Source organism: Amphiura filiformis, chromosome 1 (assembly GCF_039555335.1).
Source record: "Amphiura filiformis chromosome 1, Afil_fr2py, whole genome shotgun sequence".
Classification (NCBI taxonomy): domain Eukaryota; kingdom Metazoa; phylum Echinodermata; class Ophiuroidea; order Amphilepidida; family Amphiuridae; genus Amphiura; species Amphiura filiformis.
The window spans coordinates 9311515-9331539 of record NC_092628.1 but is presented as its reverse complement, the minus strand read 5'-3'; the positions used below and the strand labels follow the sequence as shown (position 1 = coordinate 9331539).

General features: G+C 34.9%; 1 protein-coding gene across 1 annotated transcript; it reads left to right on the top strand.

Moving 5' to 3' along the window:
* The first annotated feature begins 1130 nt into the window (after positions 1 to 1130).
* Positions 1131 to 19741, top strand: LOC140148045 (DNA-directed RNA polymerases I, II, and III subunit RPABC1). Its single transcript, XM_072169926.1, has 8 exons — positions 1131 to 1290; positions 9856 to 9944; positions 11802 to 11921; positions 12533 to 12614; positions 14247 to 14327; positions 14778 to 14836; positions 15933 to 16011; positions 18626 to 19741. The coding sequence occupies exons 1-8, from the start codon at positions 1234 to 1236 to the stop codon at positions 18689 to 18691; spliced, it is 633 nt and encodes a 210-aa protein (XP_072026027.1). The 5' UTR covers positions 1131 to 1233; the 3' UTR covers positions 18692 to 19741.
* Positions 19742 to 20025: the final 284 nt, after the last annotated feature.

Genomic DNA, 20025 nt, shown 5'->3' with positions numbered 1-20025 from the left:
TCATTCCGCTTCAATGAATCATTTCCCATTTCTACATAAACCGGGCCACAACACAGAACAATACGCCATTGTCATGGAAATTCAATGGGTTCGGGGAATCCCCGTCTTGCGCATTATGTCATCAGTCACGGGACTGGATAATACTATTCATTCATTCATTCATTCATTCATTCATTCATCAATTCACCCATTCATTCATTCATTCATTCATTCATTCATTCATTCATTCATTTATCATTATATTTCCATATACATAGGCCTTCATCAAAATCAGACAATAACAACTTACATCAAAATCAGCAAAAACAACTTAATTACAACAAGGCCAAAGAGGCCTGTAAAAAGCCTTTCCTCATAGGAGTAAAAACAAAAGCAAACAAATTAAAACAAAGCCAGATAAAACAACTATGGAACAAGATGCTCAAAGAAATTTATAAACCATAGTTTAAGATTTGGATAAAGTGCTCAAAAGAAAAGAAGGAAGATCATCAAACCTAATTTGAAATTAACTTTTGCTTTTATTGTTTACGGAAATGTTTAACTTATTTAGATAGTTTAATCGGATTTTCTAAAGAATTCCAAAGGACCACTAGTACGAACAGAATGATCAGGAACAAAATAAATAAATAATCCATCCCTCATTTGGCCATTTCATCAACAAGCCAAGGCTTATACCGGGGGCTTATATTGGGATATTAACCAGGCACCCAGGCTTTTTTTACCCCATGGTTGCCAAGTTTTGGCTCCTGGTGTGGCCAATATTGTACACTACAAACTATAAGACCAGGAGCCATCTTTGGGACCAGAAGCTCATTAGCTCCTGATTATTATTAAGTTAATAATTTATAAGGCCTGCAATCAGCCATCAATCTTTTCTTTTCTTTTCTTTTCATGCGCAGCGACTGGAACCAAAGACTAGCGTAGCTAGCTGCTGTAAAAATATTGAGCAACATATTTATGATATCGCAAATGTGAAAAAATAATAAGAATTTATTAAATTACTTAAAGCTAGCCAATTATTAGAAAATTAATACTACTTGAGGGCTTAAAGACATCAATCTGCACATTTTGCCAAGTTTAAACGCATTTGGATCATCCGCCTTTATGATTTCAAACTATTGGAAGGTTGACAATATTTCTAAATACAGCCGAAGTGTCTGCATGCGAATTTTTTGGTTGTGTTTCGCATCGTGATTTGTACCTCTCTAGATCTCATAACTTCCTTAATAAACAATGGATGACGAGGCTGAAGTGTACAAATTATGGCGGATCAGGAAGACTGTTATGCAGGTAGGTTTAGTGGTTAATATCGTTAATGATGGCAGCCTATTGCGTCATTTTCAATCATAAGCTTTTATCTGTACATACATGAATAATCATGCAAGGCTTCAAAATTCAACAGGCATGACGCACACATGCACAGCGATATGTTTCCATATACAGGCGACACGGCGATCTTTTGTTTTAGACCACCGAGCTATAACTATAAGGTTAAAATTACGAATTTATGAAACGAATCTTTCTCATCAAGGTTATGCACTTATCAAGTCTTTCCCCGGCCCTGGGTAGGGACAGGCATAAAAATTTCAAATTAATTCTATTAACATGAATTGTTGTTTATTGGAAGAGAGAACTTCCCAGAAACAATTTGACACCAAAACCAATCTTCTACTGTATTGCTAAGTGAAGTTATGACGAAATTACTGTCGGGACATTGGGCCATTTTCTCTGTAGACTCTGATAAGACTTACCATATATAGGAGTGCATGGGGGGACTTGATAATTTTTGTGCCTCCCTGTCAATTTTTTGTTTTCACTGTAATTTAATCTAATTTTGTTGAATATTATGTATGTTATCATTTTCAACACATCTGTGAAATTTTGTATGAAAATTCAAATTTTAAGGTGGTAAAAAAGTTTTTCGGCCATTTTGGGCCCATTTTAGGCTAAAACAATGATTTTTCCCAAGCGATAACAAAAAAGTGCTTTCTCCCAGCAAATAAGTAAACTGGAATTGGTATGTGAAAAGGATGAACGTTTTTGTCAAACCATGTTTCCTTTTTGTCAGAAGATGAATTTTGGGTCAAAATAGAATTTTTTCCCAAAAATGCCCCTTTTTGACCCCTTTTTGACCAAAACGGTGATTTTCACCAAGGCATATCTCACAGAAAAAAATATTCAAAAGTGAAGTCAATGTTGCATTCTGCTTCCTAAAGCATTGAAACTGTTGTCAATGCAAACTAGAGCATCTGAAACAGATTAATTTTGGTTTTATTCATCATTTTCTCCAAAAATGGTGTTTTCAGTGGCACAAAATGGCACAGATTTACATAGGGCTTTATTATCAAGTAAAATAAATAGCGCCCTCGCTCAGATGTGCCTGTCCCTACCCTGGGGACCCGGGACATAGCGGGGAACATGCCGGGCGTGGCCGGGATGTACACAAATCATTGCCCAGAGGCGGGAAGTTAGCCAGGACTTGGCCGGGGATGTACAGTAGATCGTCCCCGCTATGCCGGGCCAATCATTCATGTTAGTCACAGTTAGTGGGGGCTTTTGCAGGGGTGTACATTTTTTTCCCCGCACTGCCGAGACATAGCTGGGACTTTCACGAAGAAGTCACACCATTAAAAAACATGATCAGTATACCAAGAACGGCCGATTTTGCATACTCATCTGTAATGCGCTATTTTCACCATTGTGGCGCTACAAAGGAAACTGAGGAGTGGGGTAATTACTTGTTTTAAGTAACCAATATTATATTAAAACCAATTTCGTGCATCTATAAATGAAAGTCTATTTTTTTTTAAACACTTTATTTTGTTTAAATCCTTATGCGTCTGCATGTAAATTAAGGCTCAAACATGTTGACATGTCTTTAAAATTATCGGCATGCACTATTAAATCGGCCGTGTCGTATATGATCACTGCTATCCAAATAATCCAATCGATCTTTTTTTATTAGGCCTATATTATGTCGTTCATTCAATAATCGACACGGGTATATCGCGCTACAAACTTTAGCACGTGCTATTAAGGTCGTTGACCCCTCTCCCACTACTGACAAAATGCAATATTATTGCCCTAAAAAGTTGAATTAACATTGAACTTTTCTTCTTCTTCTTTTTATCTATGCCCGTATACCGATATATTAAACTCTGCAAGATAGGCCAGGGCATAGCCGGGATTGTACATTGTTTTAATGCAAGTCCCGGCCCATGGGGTCGGGGATTGTGCCGGGATTGTCACACTGTAGCCCGGCTAGCGGGGCCGAGTCATAGCGGGGATGTACAGAAAATGTATGCCCGTAGGCCGGGACTTTAAAGGGGTCAGTGCCGGGATGTCACGCTGGTAAAATGTACTTCCCCGGCTAAGTCCCCGCTAGTCCCGGGTCCCCCAGGGCCGGGGAAAGACTTGATAAGTGCATTATTTTATGTTTTTACTGAATTACAAATCATCGTGTAGTAAATTTCAACGAACAAGCTTTAAGTTTCACAATTTTTGACGTAACGGGTGATGCAAACTCCAAAACTTTCGCGTAGCACGGACGCTTGATGTATTGTTACCAGTGTTCAATTAAGGAAAAATAAATGGTTACAATTTCTTCTGGTTGTCCGTCTAAGTTTTTGGTTGTCTGTAGGTGACTTTTGGCTACAGATTTATGGTTGTCCGCCGGCGACTTTTTTTTTTTTTTTTGTCCGCGACTTTTTTAGTTGTCCCGGGCGAACGGACAACCAAAATTTCGAACGCTTTATTATTGTACCGGTACGCTTGTTTTGACGTCGTATATATAAAGTAATTCTAGACTCGCTTGCCAGTCCTATATGCCATGCCTATCATGCTATCATGTATATTAAAAGGGCATTTAGTGATCCACAGCCTCATCCCCCCACTTTTCTCAAAAACAGTTGAGATTTTTATATTCACTGGAAACCTCTGACTACATAATGTTTATGTACAAAATATTTCTTGCAGATTAATTCGTTTAGCAAAGATATTGTGAAATTTGAATTTTGTTCTGGTGCACCAGAACGAAATTACAACGTATTGTCTATGGAGCAGTGTAATAGTACACATAATCATGCATAACTCGCAAACGCAATATCGGAATCAACTGAAATTTTGGGAATATGCTTTTTTCGTTAATATGTACTGAAAAATGTCATAAAAAGAGGATGCTAGGATCACGAAATACTCCTTTAAAGGACTGGCTTACGCCATTTTGGATGTCAATGGGAAATACACACTTAACGATTGCGCAGGTCAGAAATTTAAAAAAAAAAATCTTTAAAATTTCATCAATGTACCGTATATAAAAATTGTACGAACTTTATTGTGCTTGCTAATTTAAGACTCGGTTGAAACAAAATTAAGGATCAAATGCATTTTAGTGTCCAAAAAGGCAAAAGTTCTGCCGAATTCTGCACCCTTGCGAAGGGTTCAGAATTCGAATCGGGAATATAAATACCCGATCTTTGCGATCAAAAACACAAAATTACAACTTTAAACATAATATTGGCAAAAGACATTTATACCAAACAATATAGAATAGAAAATTCGACGTCAACTTCTCAAAATATTGGAGAAATATGCTCACTAAACATTGGGAAAGTACGCAATCCAATTCCCATTAAAACGTGTGAGAAACTGAAAGTGCATAATCCCCACTAAGCATTTCCAAGCGTGTATAATAGTTTTTTACTGTGCAAATTTCTGCATTCATTCAAGAAGGCAAATTTTTAATTGTTTTTGGAGACCCAATCTACATGTAGTGGGGATTATGATTTTTTATGCACTTTCAGTTTCCCACGTGTTTGAATGGGAATTGGATTGTGTACTTTCCCAATGCTTGGTGAGCATATTTTGAGAAGTTGACGTCGAATTTTCTATTCTAAATTTCTTTTTATGGCAATAATGTCTTTCGCCAATAGTAGGCCGGTAACTGGACATTTCATCCCCTCGCATTTTCATCCCCTGGACATTTCATCCCCTGGACATTTCATCCCCTCATGTTAAAAGGATATTGTAGCGTTCTTTGAGCGTGACAGTAAAAAGATTGCATATGAATATCATAATTGTTTAGGATCTTTAGAAGGAAATAATATAAGGAAATTAATCTTTATTTAAAATTAGTCTTATTTATCCAATGTATGCACCGTGTTCTGTATGAGCTATCACCAGCTGATCACGCGTATAAAAATCGATCGATGTTGAATGGCAATAGACCAATAGTGCAATGCATTTACCTATCAGTGCATGTGTGCATGTAGGTCCCCTACACGGATGATTCTAATTCAGTATTACGTCTAGTATTATTATTAAAAGTATTATTATTTGGCTATTTTACCGGGTAGGCCAATCGTTATCATTATATTATTATTAATATTTTTATTATTATTATTTATATTATTATACTTTGTTTTTCGTTGTTGTTGATATTAGCCTGGACTATTTAAGCTAAAGTGTATTTCTTCTCTTTCTTCCTGTTATTTATGTATTTATTGTGTATTGTTTATGTATCTATAGGCTGTTTTTATTTATAATTATTATAATTTATGTATTTATTAGTATTTATTTTGTTAAATTTGTTTATTTATTTATAATTTACTTAGTTGTTTATTTAACAAAATAAGTACGGTACATTTTTATGGGAACCATGTATCTGTTATGTGGATAGTATGTTTTATTATTAATAAGATAGTGATAAAAGATAAATAGCATCAAATATGACTGCATAGGCCCTAGAGAAGGATCATGGCAATATTTTTGTATTGTCCACTTGATGAGGTGATTAGATTTAGTGCAATGTCATGTTATACAATAGGAACAATAGCCGTCAGCCGAATGGTTACAGGAAGTTGAACTCTTTCAATCAGTGGAATCTATGTATATAACTATATTGCCAGTTTTAGTCGCCCAGTTGGGCGACTTTTTGACTTCCGTCCTGCATACAAACAAAGTGCTCCCGCGATTTCAGCGACATTTTGGCTACTTTGAAAATCTCACCATGAAATCCATTAAATATTGGGCGCTTTTTGAAAAGCCGACTTCAAAATTGTTAAATTGGATATTCTGTCATAGTCAATGGTCCTTCAAAACAAGCCCTCCAAACAACTAATTCAAATAAAAAGAAAACATTCTGTGGTCAGTGTGCATCCAAGTATGACAATGGGAAACAAATTAAAGTCGATACACGCTCAGGGAGATAACTGATATAAGGGCTTAATCCCCATGATTATCCTTAGAATATTCCCATATCAATTCTCACAAGTGGCTTAAGACGACAAAAGTGCCAAGCGGGGGGCCAAGTTTCTCTTTTCATGTAGGTTCACTTGGGTTTATTAAAAATAACATAAATACATGTCGTTCCATGGCTCTGGGGAGGGCAGTGGCTGAAAATAGGTTAGTCTACATTACCAGTCGTTATCTATTTTTTGTTTGAAAATCAACTAATTTTACAAAAATGCATGATGTAGGCCTACCAAAAAAAGAGGTTGTTTTTGGGTTAATTAAAAATATCACGAACTACATGACATTATACATTGGCACGGAGGGGTGGGCACGGGGGGCGATGAAAATAGAAAATAGCTTAGGCTACATTACCAGTCGTTACTCGTTATCCACGGACCCGGAGGGTGTTCTGGGTTGATTGATTGAAAGTTGACTGAACTTAAAACTCATGGTTATAAAAAATTTTATAAAAAGGAATGGTAGGCCTATACTATTTTTGATTTAACGTTTTATCAGCAAGAAAGTATATTCGTCCCAAAGTAAGGCCTCACATAAATTTATCCTGAAAAAAAAATCGGGATAACAACTTGACTTCCAGTACGGCGTGTACAAGCACGACCCGAATTGATATTAGGCCTATAGTTATGATGCATCCATCATCATGCACAAATCGGATCAAATCCTTTAGGTATTTTCGAAATGAAACATTTGTCAAAAATGAGGAAACCACAGTAATGACAAAGTTGAGCCCCATTCAAATACATGTAGTTGTGACGTGGTATATCAAAAGGAGACACTTTTGGGCAGGATCGTAAATGGAGAAATATAAAACTACCCTGTGGTGATTTTTTCATAATTTGGGTTTGTTGCAAATTGCTGATGTTAATAATGTTTTTAAAATATTGTCTGATAGTTTCAGACCGGACTATAACTGACATCTTGTATTTTTCAGACACTTTTCAAGGTCATTCCTAGGCATTTTTCAAGTTATCATACCTCCTCCTTGTATAGTAGGCCTATCAATGCTGACATACTGTGCATGGGTTCCTTGGGCACGGGTTACAGCTCTATGGTATTTAAGGGTCTTTTGGTGAAAAGCTCAGTTTTTGAGTCCTTCCCGCCAGAGTCCTTTTTTTTCTCAAGTTTTTATTTACGAATATCATTATGTAGTGCATGGGGATACAGCTATAGATAAGATGGTCATGATGGTCATGATGGTCTGAGACTAGTTCGTCTCAGATTATTCATGGTAGGGTCTTTTGGGGACAAATGCTCAAAGTCTATAGTTTTTACACGGAAACCCTGGCCTTCTTGACCGTTCATTTTTTGTTCTAGTCTTTTACTTTGATTTAGTGGTATAAATGTACCAAAACCTGGACCACCTCCTCCTCACATATAGGTTTAAATACTCATTTTACAGATGAGCTCAGATGCTAGCTGCATGATCTGAGTTGCGCTTTTCTCACCACGCGTTACAAGTATTATGCTGATACCGAGTAGAACCTCGGGCATGGAATTGCAGCTCGGTGGTATAGGGTCTTTTGGTGAAATTTTTTTAGTCCTTCCCCGGTAGTTCTTCATTCTTAAGTTTTTCTCGTGCTTTCTTCTCTCTTTCAATATGACTAGTGTGCAGAAAGCTAAATGTCAAGAGGCGGGGTCAAGAGCTGGAGACAAGGTCATAATGTATATAGTCCTACGAGTTGTATTTCAGTAGGGCCTACCTTTATTTTCAACCCTGATCATGCTGATATTTTGCCATATTATTTGTAATGTGTAAACATGTCTAAGCTTACATTGGAATTCATTATGTTTGTAAGACATTGGAGCTACCCTAAGTAAAAGGTAATAATAATTTTGTATAATAATATGTTCAGTGAAAGGGACTTTTCATATACCCAGGGTTTTTTTTTCCTGTTCACGCGTGCACGTAGGTCTTCCCTACCTATGTATACCAAACAGTAAACGCCCAAATTTGGAAGATGTAGGTGGTTCGGCTTATGCATGATTGCATTTTAAACTTCATCACTTAACTTGTTCATTCCTGTTCATGGCGCACTGTCTTCCCTATCTAGGAATTATCAAACACCTAGTTTTGGAAGCTATAGGAAGCTCGGCCAGTTGATGTCGTTCGCATGATCAGGCTAGTCATACACACAATTGGCACTTGTCTCAAATAATTCCGTACCGGTACTTGTTTCTTTTATGGTTCTTTCTATACCTTTTTGCCTATACACATCATGATCATGCACATTATATTTATTTACTGATTTTTAGCAAACACCATGCCTTTCATATATGAAAAAGGGCGCAATCTGACTATTTGATTTGCAAATGATTGATAGTATTTGATCATGCCGATGGATATTTGCTACATGCTGCAGGGCGTTGTACCACGCCGCCGGTGCTCCTAAGGATTGGAAACGGTCAAAGAGCTTTTCCGCGATGAATTCTTTGTTGAATGATAGGAGTTTCACGAAATTCACATTAGACTATACGTAATAACTTACGAATGTAAATTTGATAATGACTATTATCATTATCAGTAACACCAGTACAGGGCCTCTACATGTACAATACACGACATGCAAAAATAAAATAATGAATAGAGTGCACGCACATCTTCCAAATCTAGGTATATCAAACACCCAGATTTGGAAGTAAATACACATATAATTATGTTGTTTAAATTGTTGAATTAATGTAACAGTTCCTAAAATAAATAAATAAACAAACAAACAAATGCAATAGTTCCTAAAAAATAAATAAACAAATAAACAAATAAATATGTAAATAAATAAATAAATAAATAAATAAACAAAATAAGTAACCACATGATCTTCAGGTACGTGAACAAATAGGACTTACATGTATACTCGACTGATTAATATTTTTGAGCAAGTTTGTATGGGGTGAAACTTGAGTTTGTCTTACTTATAGATAAATAAATAAATAAAAATTCATTATTTATAAATAAATAAATAAATAAATAAATAAATAAATAGGCCTAAATAAATAAATTGGTCTAAATAAATAAATTAATTAATTAATTAATTAATTAATAAACAATACATAATAAATACATAAATAACAGGAAAAAGAGAATACACTTAACATAACAATAATAAATAGTCTGAGCTATCAACAACAAAAACCCACAGTAAATAATAATATATGCACTGTTCAATTTATATAGGTAAATTCATTGAATTATAGCCCTGCTGCCATTCAACATTGATCGATTTATATACGTGTGATCAGCTGGTGATAGCTCATACAGAACACGGTGCATAGGCCTACATTGGATAAATAAGATTATTAATTTACTTATATTACTTCCTTCTAAGTTCAAGATTCTAAACAATTAAAAGATCGGATATTTTTATTCCTGATTCGAATTCTGAACCCTTCGCAACACATCTATAGGCCTACTATAGGTATATAGGGACTCTTTGAAATCAGTACTCTTTTCCATTCAAATTTTCTGATTCATAGTCTCTACAGCCTGGATCTGATTATTGTTCATGTTTTGATATACTGTATACAATCTCTCTGTATATTGCTAGTTTGTTGAGAAATCATTGTATAAAAGTAACCATTGAATAATTATTTTTTGTCTTATTTCAGTTATGCCACGATCGAGGCTACCTAGTTACTCAAGATGAGTTGGACCAAACTTTAGAACAATTTAAAGAACAGTTTGGGGATAAACCAAGGTAAGAACTGTGAAAGGAAGGTAACTGCATGTGTACCCTTTTTACTTTATCTTTGAATGCATTCTTTTGGATATGTGGCACTTTTTTAACCAATCAATGAAAAATGAAGGATATGTGTCTGTATAGAGCACACCAAAATTGTATTTTCATAAATTTATTTGGGGGAAATTTCTTTTCATTTTATCATATCAGTATTGAGTGGACAACAGGCTGTCATCCAAGTCTCTACATGTATAAATTTACATTTAATATTACTTAGCATATATACCTTCCCCCTTATGATTATTCTAGTATAGTAATTTAGTAGCATGCAAACTGATATTTTACTCAGTCATCTGACTCATCTTTGATATTTGCTCAAAATGTTATTTGTGACCCGGCAGCACAAACGAGCCGTAAATTCCCTAAATTGTATTCTGAGTTATGGTGTAAAATGTGTACGAAGGTCGTATTCATCGGTCACTTAAGCTGGCGCGACATCTGTCTTATTTTGAAAGTCACAACACCAATCAATAATTCTATTATTGAAGTGGATAATAAGCTTCTACCTTAGATGGCTATAGAACTTTTAATAGCTCTGGTCTTTGTTTGCTTTTGCTAAATCCTTTTCAAGTGGTGGGTTATTTGTATAGGAACAATGAGAGAACCTTCTTAAACCTCGTTGACTTGGGGATGATTTGAAATGACCGCCAATTAGGCTAAAAAAAAAAATTGTTTGTTTGTCCTCCACAACCATTTGAAAATTGGTGCGGGCGGGCGGATTTTTTTTTTTTTGTTTTTTTTGTTTTTGTTTTTAAGAGCATACAAATTTTCCTATTTTGTGAGTTGATATTTAAAGTTTTATGTTTAAACATGGAAGAGAATATTGAAACATAAAATAAACACAAGACAAAGTATTTCTGAATGAGTTGCATACTTTATTTGTTTTCATAAATACCCCAACTTATGTTTGCTTGTTATCTGCTTTTGTAAATGAAGCTGCAAATCAAGCTCTACAATCACTTTCCTTTCGCGCAACACACATACGCAAACTGCGTAGGTCGCCATGTTTGGACTGCATCACTTGAACGTTGTTATGCAAAAAATATAAATCACCACGTGAAAATATTTAAAAATCAAAAACTATTACATATATCATTCAAATATGTATTTCAAATGTATGAAAAATATTTTAATACAATGTATTTAGTACATTTTTTTTAACTTTTGAGAAAAATCGGTATATTTACACATTTTCACCCTGCGCTTTTTGTCCACAAACAACGCTAGCTATACGATATAAATTCAGTTCTTTTAATAGTACGATCGCCGAGTACAAAGTTCACAACGAAATATAGATTTGTATAGTGAGTTTGGACATGCGACCACACGTATGATATGGTCTGCGTAAAATGCCTAAATCAAGACGTATAAAAGTCGTAGAAAGGTAGAAAATCCAACAAAATCGATGTTTTTAACTTACAGTTTTGGGGAAAATGTTAAAAAAAAAAAAGATAGAAAAAAAAAGTTGTAGGCGCGGGCGTAAAAATAGGTGCGGGCGGTCGAGGACAAACAAACAATTTTTTTTTTTTGTCTTATGACTGTTTGATATTTATTGCCGGCAATGTGGAAAAAGAGACACACATAGAAACGAAAAAAGCTATAATTTTGTTGAAGGCGCAAAGTTTAACTAACCATAACTCCGCTTCTGGATATCGTTTGAAGTCAAATGATATACCATTTTAAGTTTATGATGTTTATTTTTAAACACAAAATAAAACAAAATTGACCGGAGGAGGAATTTACGGCTCATTCGCCGTGGACGGTCACATTTATCATTTTATCAATGATATTATTTCAAATTTTCTTTTAATATAGTGAAGGCCGGCCAGGAAGGAAAGACTTGACAGTACTAGTAGCTCATAATGACGACCGAACAGATCAGATGTTTGTATTCTTTCCTGAAGAACCCAAAGTAGGCATCAAGACAATCAAAGCGTAAGTAGTTTGCAATGAAAAATACACATTGATTGAACAGGGGTATACCCGGGTATATGTTTACATGTATGTTGTATGGTCTTATTTTTTCAATACCAATTTTTTACCAAAATTTTTAATAGATAATTATAAATTCCATGACTTTTTTCCTCCATAACTTTTACATACCAAAAATTCAGGAATTTTTTATACCCCTGTGATTGAATACGGTAACATAAATAGGATACAAAAGGAATGGCCACTTATAAAGAAAATCCTTAGAAAAATTGTTACTCAACTTTCTTGCAATAAGTGTATGTCTTGAAGTGAAGTTCTATTAAAAACATGCAGGTTGCTTGATAGTAATCATTTTTTTAAACAGGATAATTATAACATCACACCCACTTGATGCATTACAATTAAAAAAATATATGAAATTAAAGTTCACTCGGAAGCTCATAAACAGAAATTGTCAGATTCAGCAATTGAGTGGCAGTGTGGGTGAAGAGACTGTTCAAAATAAAGGCAATTGGATATCAAAAGGTTAAAGGGAATTTATGAGTATAGATGGTCATATTTCTGTGTCCGAGGAATTTTTTTCTAAACTTTTCTTTATGTTTTTTTCTTAACAGATACTGTCAACGTATGCAAGAAGAAAATATCAGTCGAGCCATCATAATTGTACAGGTTGGAATGACGCCATCAGCCAAACAGGTGAGTGAAGTTCTTGGATGGGGGTGGTGGTAACATTACCATACTCGGGACAAATTACCATACAGAGATTTAAAATAGCCCAATTCTGCCTCACTTATAGTAAAAAAATTGAAATTTGCCAAAAATTCTGGGGAAGTAATTATGGTAACATTGTTGGCAGGGCACCCTTTTTAAAGGGTGCCACTTGGAAATTTGGAAAATCCTTAAAAGGGTGGGGTTTAAAAAAAAAAAAAAAAAAGGGTGGATTGATATAAAGGGTGGGAGTAAAATAAAAAGGGTGGGAGTGCCAGCTTACAATATATTTTCATTGAATGATAAAATCATCCTAGAATAAGTGCCAAACCACTGCCATCACACCATATCGCAAGATAAAATTCCATTTGATGCATGTTTACATCCACTAGGCTATTGTGTGATGATAGGTGCAGAATTGACGTGCTTGATTTACTTGAACCAAACTGCTCATGCACTTCATCAATGTATACAAATAGGGGAAAAAGCAAAAAGTGGTGGGGGTCAGGAATTTTCAGTATAAAGGGTGCCTCAGCAAAAAGCATGGGGGTCAGGAATTTTCAATATAAAGGGTGCCTCAATAAAAAGGGTGGGGGTAAAATAAAAAGGGTGGGGATCAAACCCCACTGCCAAGTATGGGTAATTTGGCTGAAAAATGTGGACTTTTGATGTAGCAATGGTCAAAATATCTTGGAAATTTGGTACAGCGATGGGTGTAATTCACTAAAGCATGGAAATTCTTCCTTCACTTTTACATCAGGAAAGCACAACAATTTATATGGAGAGAGTATTTCCAATACTTTCATAAAGTTGCATGGTAATAGCTGAGAACATTACACAATATATCGCCATACTCTCAAGGTTAAAATGCTTTGCGCTAAAGTTGCCATTGAAATACTGTTTTTCAGAGTAACATGCCCACTTCATTTATATCTTCATGTGAAGAATAAAACTAAAATTAAATGGTTTGTTCAATGTACTATAAATTGTTGTTAGAACCATTCTATTTAACCTTTGACAGAGAGTCATTGTTAATATATGTGATGCGATCAAGCAAAATCAGTCGCAACTTGGAAATGTTAAATTTTCAGTTTCTTATACATGTAGTACAGTAGAAAGCATTTACAAAGCTGCATTTTGCAGAAAACACCATTGAAATTGAATAACCAGATCCAAAGATATGAGCAAAACAATAGGAAACAAAAAGAAATTGCTTTGTTTGGCTGTACAATGTATCTCAAAATCAATATTTCCGAGTTCCAACTGATTTTGCTTGATCGCATCACATATGCTAAGATATTTGACATACACATGAGTTCCTTTGGTAATAAATGGCCAGTTTGTTGTAATTTGTATTATTTCTGTGTAGATTTCAGAATTCCATTACAATTGAACGTCTCCTGAGATATGAAGCTTAAATTGTTTATGAATTAAGACACTTTTGAGCATATCTCTATAAGCTTATCTTTCTGAATATCTCTATAAGCAAAATCTTTTGATCCAAATGCATGCAACATTTTTTTAATATTCTCTGCATAAACCAGACCAAAAGTTTGATAATGCAGGTAAAAATTGTGACCTAATTTTTATCAATAATAAACACTTCTCCTTTATTTGCAGTCATTAGGTGATATGGCACCTAAATACATCCTTGAGCAATTTCTGGAAGCAGAATTACTAATAAATATCACAGAACACGAGGTAGGTACAAGTTCCACTATGCTAGCAATGCTTAGCTGTGACCTTCAAACGTTGATTATGAATTTCTTTTTTGATAGTAACTCAGAATATTAATTTGATTCATGCCAAGATGATTCCCACGATGCATCTGTTGCTTAATACAGCATGGTATCTGTCGTGCAATTAATATACCTGAATACGAAACCCACCCATGTCCATACAAAATGTACTTTGGCCAAAATGAGTTAAGTGTTGGGAAATTGTTACTTATACATAGGCCTATCATATGTATAAAAGAACAATACAAATCTACCCTCTACGTGCGTCTACTGAGCATGTGAAATCCAAAAACCTGGACTTGGGTGATATGTTGTTATTGTTGATGTCATTGTTATTGCTGTTGTTGTTATCATCATCATCATTTTTTCCAAATATGATTTTATAACAAAAACAATGATTTGTTCTTTTCAGTTTGTACCAGAGCATGTAGTGATGACTAATGAAGAGAAATCAGAACTGCTTGCAAGATAGTATCCTTTATATATTATTCCAAACCAGGAATTCTATACCAAATATATATGACCCAGTACATGTATATGGTCATCAAATAAGTGAAAATATAAACTCACCTATTGACATTTGTGTCCATCTTTAATCAGTTGAGTGTCCTATGCCAGTTCAGGAATCAAGTCTTTTGATCAGCAAAAGCTGCCCTATAGCCTATACAATTTCTGCGTTCTATATTGTACACATTAAAAAATATGACACCTGGCAGCTATTGCAGATTAATATTTGAAAGTGTATTTTAAGGAAATGTTAGTCACAAAAACTCATTAACTTTTCTACATTAAGACAAGTGACCCTGATGAGGTTAGAATTAGCAGGGCCAAAGGTCAGTCTCAAAAACTTTTTGCAGATATGGCTTGTTGCACTAGCCTTTCTATCGCCATGATTGATGAATGATAAAATAGATTGGACTTTGTTTAAAGAGGCATGGTCCGATTTTTCATGTTCTGTTTTTTTTATCTTAGATTGAGGCTTACCATTAAAACAATATGTTTCCAAATTTTGAGACTTTTATTGCTCCAGCGGTTTTGTCAAGAGAAGCAAAAATGTGTATAACAGTGCCCTATAGGATAGCACATACACTTCCATTGTGATTACTATAAATCACTACGTTTTTGTCACACCGTTTAAGTGAAAAATATCTCTAAACAAAAAAATATTTCGGCGCTAAATTTCACTGGGATAATGAGAAAAATATGAGCTTTCTTCTGATACCAAAATCTCAAATTTGATGAGAAAAAGGGGGGACTAGGCTGTCGATCAGGTCAAGGACCATTAAGTCATGAGGTGGTTAACATTTGAAAGTGTATTTTAAGGAAATGTTAGTCACAAAAACTCATCAACTTTACTACATTTAGACAAGTGACCCTGATGAGGTTAGAATTAGCAGGGCCAAAGTTCACTAAGGTCAGTCTCAAAAACTTTCTCAGTTAAACACAAATTGTTACAATTTGTACCATAATATGCACCAAACGTGATGAAAATGTTCATTGCGTATCAATGTTTTATATGAAACACTGAGTTAAATGTTGACATTGTTCTTAACCCAAGATAACTCAGTAAATTGAAGGAAACTCAGTTACCCAGAATTCAACAGGGAGACCCAGTGGCCAGATACTTTGGACTGAAGAGAGGACAGGTGAGATACTTTCAAGATACAAGATAAATGCTAATGATTACAAGCCGACGTCAAACGTCGGCTTGTGCTGTCTCTTTCCAATTCTTCTTCTTCTTCTTCTTCTTTCTTCTTCTTCTGGCAACCGCAATCAACTGCATCTAGCTCCGCAAGGGATTGACAGATTTCAACCAAACTTGACCCAAAAGACCACTGGGCTAGGCCAAACCTTCCATTTGACTTTGACCTTGCTGTGACCTTTGACCTAGCTATAATGGTCAAAAATGTGATTTCACAAAAAATGCTACTCCTTCCACAAATTTCATGCGATGAGGACATGGTTATATCATGTGACTCGACATTAGTCGGTGTCTATAGGGTGTGCTCAGATAAGGGGTCAAAGGTCATTAAGGGGTCATTTCGGTCAAAATCTAAAAATATTCAAAAAATCACTGTCTTTACAAATTACATAGCAGAGAGTCGCCATTAGCACACATGCATTGCTACTAGCCAGGGTCTTTAGGATGCCTACAGTTTTGGGGTCAAAGGTCATTAAGGGTTACTTCCGGTCAAAACCAAAATTATCAAAAATGTTCAAAACATTTTTATCTCAAAATGTAAACAGACCAGAATAATATAACCAACATACATGAATTAGTGTTCCCTGATGTATGCATGGTATTTTTATTTTGGGGGTCAAAGGTCATTAAGGGGTCACTTCCTGTTTTTAGCTGAATAACTTCAAGAATTTTTATCTCAAGAACTGAACAGGTTAGAATTTTTTAATTAAAATTGGAACAATGCATTTTGTCGGTGTACATAAGGTTTTTTTTTTCATTGAGGTCAAAGGTCATTAAGGGGGTCAAAAGGTCAATCAAAAATTTTAAAAAATCAAAATCCATGTATAAGTTCCGATTAAAGCAATATTATAACATTTTCAAACATAATAGATTAGCATTTCTTTGCCATAAATTGTTAGCTTTTACTATCAGATATAGCCCATATTATTTTTTAGCCTAACAACTACGGCAAAGCAAAGAAAATTGAATTTACTACCAGCGCACATAAATAAGCCAATACGTACCACTCCTTCGGTCATGTTGTGGTACGACCCTTTGTTGTGTATATCACCGTCCCGCACGCCGTGGCGTCTGTGTGTTATGAACATTGTGTATGCGTTAGACTAATAATTCCATCGTAATAATAAGACGCCGGTTCGGCGCTTTATTCAAAATCTCGGATTTTGACAAAACTACAACACCTAGAGTCTTGATTTTTGCAGGGTATATTGGTTTAATAAAGTACAATTTAATCGTGTAAAAAAGGAATTTTAAAAATTCAGTGAGGGCGTCTTCCTCAGCAAATGTTATAATATGGCTTTAAGCTGAAATTGACCAGGAATATTTCTTATGACATCCTAAGCACAATGCAAGAGCAGTTGACCCCATCCGTAACCCAGGGGTCAAGTTATAGGGTCAAATTGCGGCTTGTATTCAGCGTCTGTTGACTCTAGTTCATTACTACTATAATATAATAATAATGATATTAATTAATTATATACTAATGATTGCAATCTCAGGACTATCATAATTATTATAACAATGATCACAATCATCACATGACAATGTCATTTAATTTGCATATGTGACACGATCTGCTCCACAGAGGCCAAAGGAGGCATTTTTGAAAATTGAGTTACTATAATTATTATCTTGTAGTAACATTAGGCTAGAGCCCGAAGTTTTCCATTTTACGGAAAACAGAGAAATTTCACAAAAAGTAGAAAATGGCAATTTGCAACTACAGGCAAAATTATTCCAGTATACATTCAACAAAATACACAAACCGATTAAATATTTCACTGAAATTTACTTCATATTGATCATTACTTGCGTTTAGGGGTCATATATTTGCAGTTTCATGACTTTTTTCTTTGGCTATGCCAGTGATTTCGCATGTGGATGGTCATTTTGGATTAGTGTTTCTAGATAGAAATATACTGTTTACGTTTTTCTTCAGTGTTTTTAATATGAAAAAAATTGGATTTCCTTAGAGTGGATAAATTTTAATTGTTTATCTTTAGAAAACGGAAAATAACACGGAATTTAACATTTACAAAACGGACAACTTCGGACTCTACATTAGGCTCATCTCAATTTCAAATTTGCCGCATTTGGCCCCATGGACCAGATCGTGTCACATATGCAAGATCATTACAATTCCATGACACTCATAATTATTATAATAATAATCACATGATGTCATTTCATTTCCATATGCAAGATCATTGCAATCCCAAGGTTGTTATTGAATATCCTGCCAATGTCCCCTCACAAATACCCTTTGGTGGGGAAAATTGCCAAGAAGGTAAAATAATATTACAGTAAACTTGATTGGATTTAATGGTTCCTGTCTTTTTCAAGTTTTTTTTAATATTATAGTAACTGCAAGTACACATGTAACGTTCATAATTGTTTGCCATGCTGTTCAATAAAACAATTTCAGAAATGATATTTAACACCTACATATGTAATGAGCTCATTCTACCAGCAGCCAGCACCTGTTTGTATGTTTGTTTTACCACACATGGATAAGCTCATCAGTCAAATATTTTATTCTTGTTGTTTACATTTTACAGGTGGTGAAGATTATTCGACCTAGTGAGACAGCTGGCAGATACATATCCTACAGGCTTGTTCAATGACACCATTTTAAATGGAACTGAACTATAATACATGTATATATACATGTTCATCTGAACTTGACAAAATGTGCCATGTACTCAGTTGCTACAAACATGTTGGCCAAAAAAGGAGGTGACAAACACCTGATTAAATACACTTCTGTCGATCTCTTGACACATGTGACACACCAAATGGTAGCAAAGTGTGGTAACTTTTCAGCCCTTTATGAAAAGTTAATTTGTACAGAAAAGGTGCCGTGTACCAACCTGTATATCAGCTCAAGAAAGCACAGCTATAATATAAAGACAATAATATGTTACGAGGATGTTACTGAAGAAGCAGTTGGCCTGGTTCTGAAAACAGTGTTGCCGGTGTGCCAAGGCAAGGTAAATGGCTTCCCAAGTAGTGGCGTTTTGTCTCTCAAGTAGCCCAACTTGTAAAATGTCCAAGAAGCACTCAAGATCCTTCAAATGGGCAACACTTATAATAACAAGTTAGTGCTTATGAAGCACAAAATAACTGGAATATGGGGCGCTGATTATACCTCAAAATATTTTATGCCAAAAGTCCTTAAGTGTGCATTTTATATTGTTCCAATACTTCGTACAATCAATATGAAATTCACCAGGACCATCTGCTAATGAATTTTCTATAAAATATATGATTTCCAAAAGTGTAAACTGACTTTCAGCACAACAAATTTCAACTAACCTTGAATTTTTGATGTGTGACTCACATCATTTTTATGAACCTTCATTCGAGTTTATGATCTAATTCTACCATTTGAAATCAAAGTTGCTTACTGTTTTTTATTATGATATAGGCCTATACATTGAGTGTATGTAACACACAATACCAAACACCAGTTCTCAAAATGGTCACCATGCGCTTAGGGCCTTTTGGCTCCAAAACCAAACAGCCCCTCGGATGTCCTCTCGGGCTGATATATTAAAGTTCGGAGGTGTTTGCTAATATTGCAAACTGCATAAATCATCATGTGAGACTCAAAAGAGGATTGTATATATATCATCTCATTAAAAACTATTTCTTATGAAAAGAATTAAAAATGATCAGTCATATATGCAAACTTTGTGTTTTTTTGTGTGTTCAGTATTTCTGTATTGCAAGAAACACATTAAATATGTTTTGTCTCTTCCTTAACTAGACGTATGAAGACATCACAGCTTAGTATTGGGTGGTACTCAACTTGATTTTATTCAAGTAAATAAGGCTATACATTTTCCCTAAGCCTAATATAACATGGCTTTTGGTTAAATGATCTATTACTACAATTGCCTCCTATATACGTACAATCAGTACTGTTATAATGAGTGCCCAAGGTTACTAAGTGCCC

Excerpts from the sequence above, each read along its gene's own strand:
- LOC140148045 (XM_072169926.1), top strand. The coding sequence starts at position 1,234 with ATGGATGACGAGGCTGAAGTGTACAAATTATGGCGGATCAGGAAGACT. Across the intron at positions 11,922-12,532 it reads GGCATCAAGACAATCAAAGC|ATACTGTCAACGTATGCAAG; the intron begins GTAAGTAGTTTG and ends TTTTCTTAACAG. Across the intron at positions 14,328-14,777 it reads TAAATATCACAGAACACGAG|TTTGTACCAGAGCATGTAGT; the intron begins GTAGGTACAAGT and ends TGTTCTTTTCAG.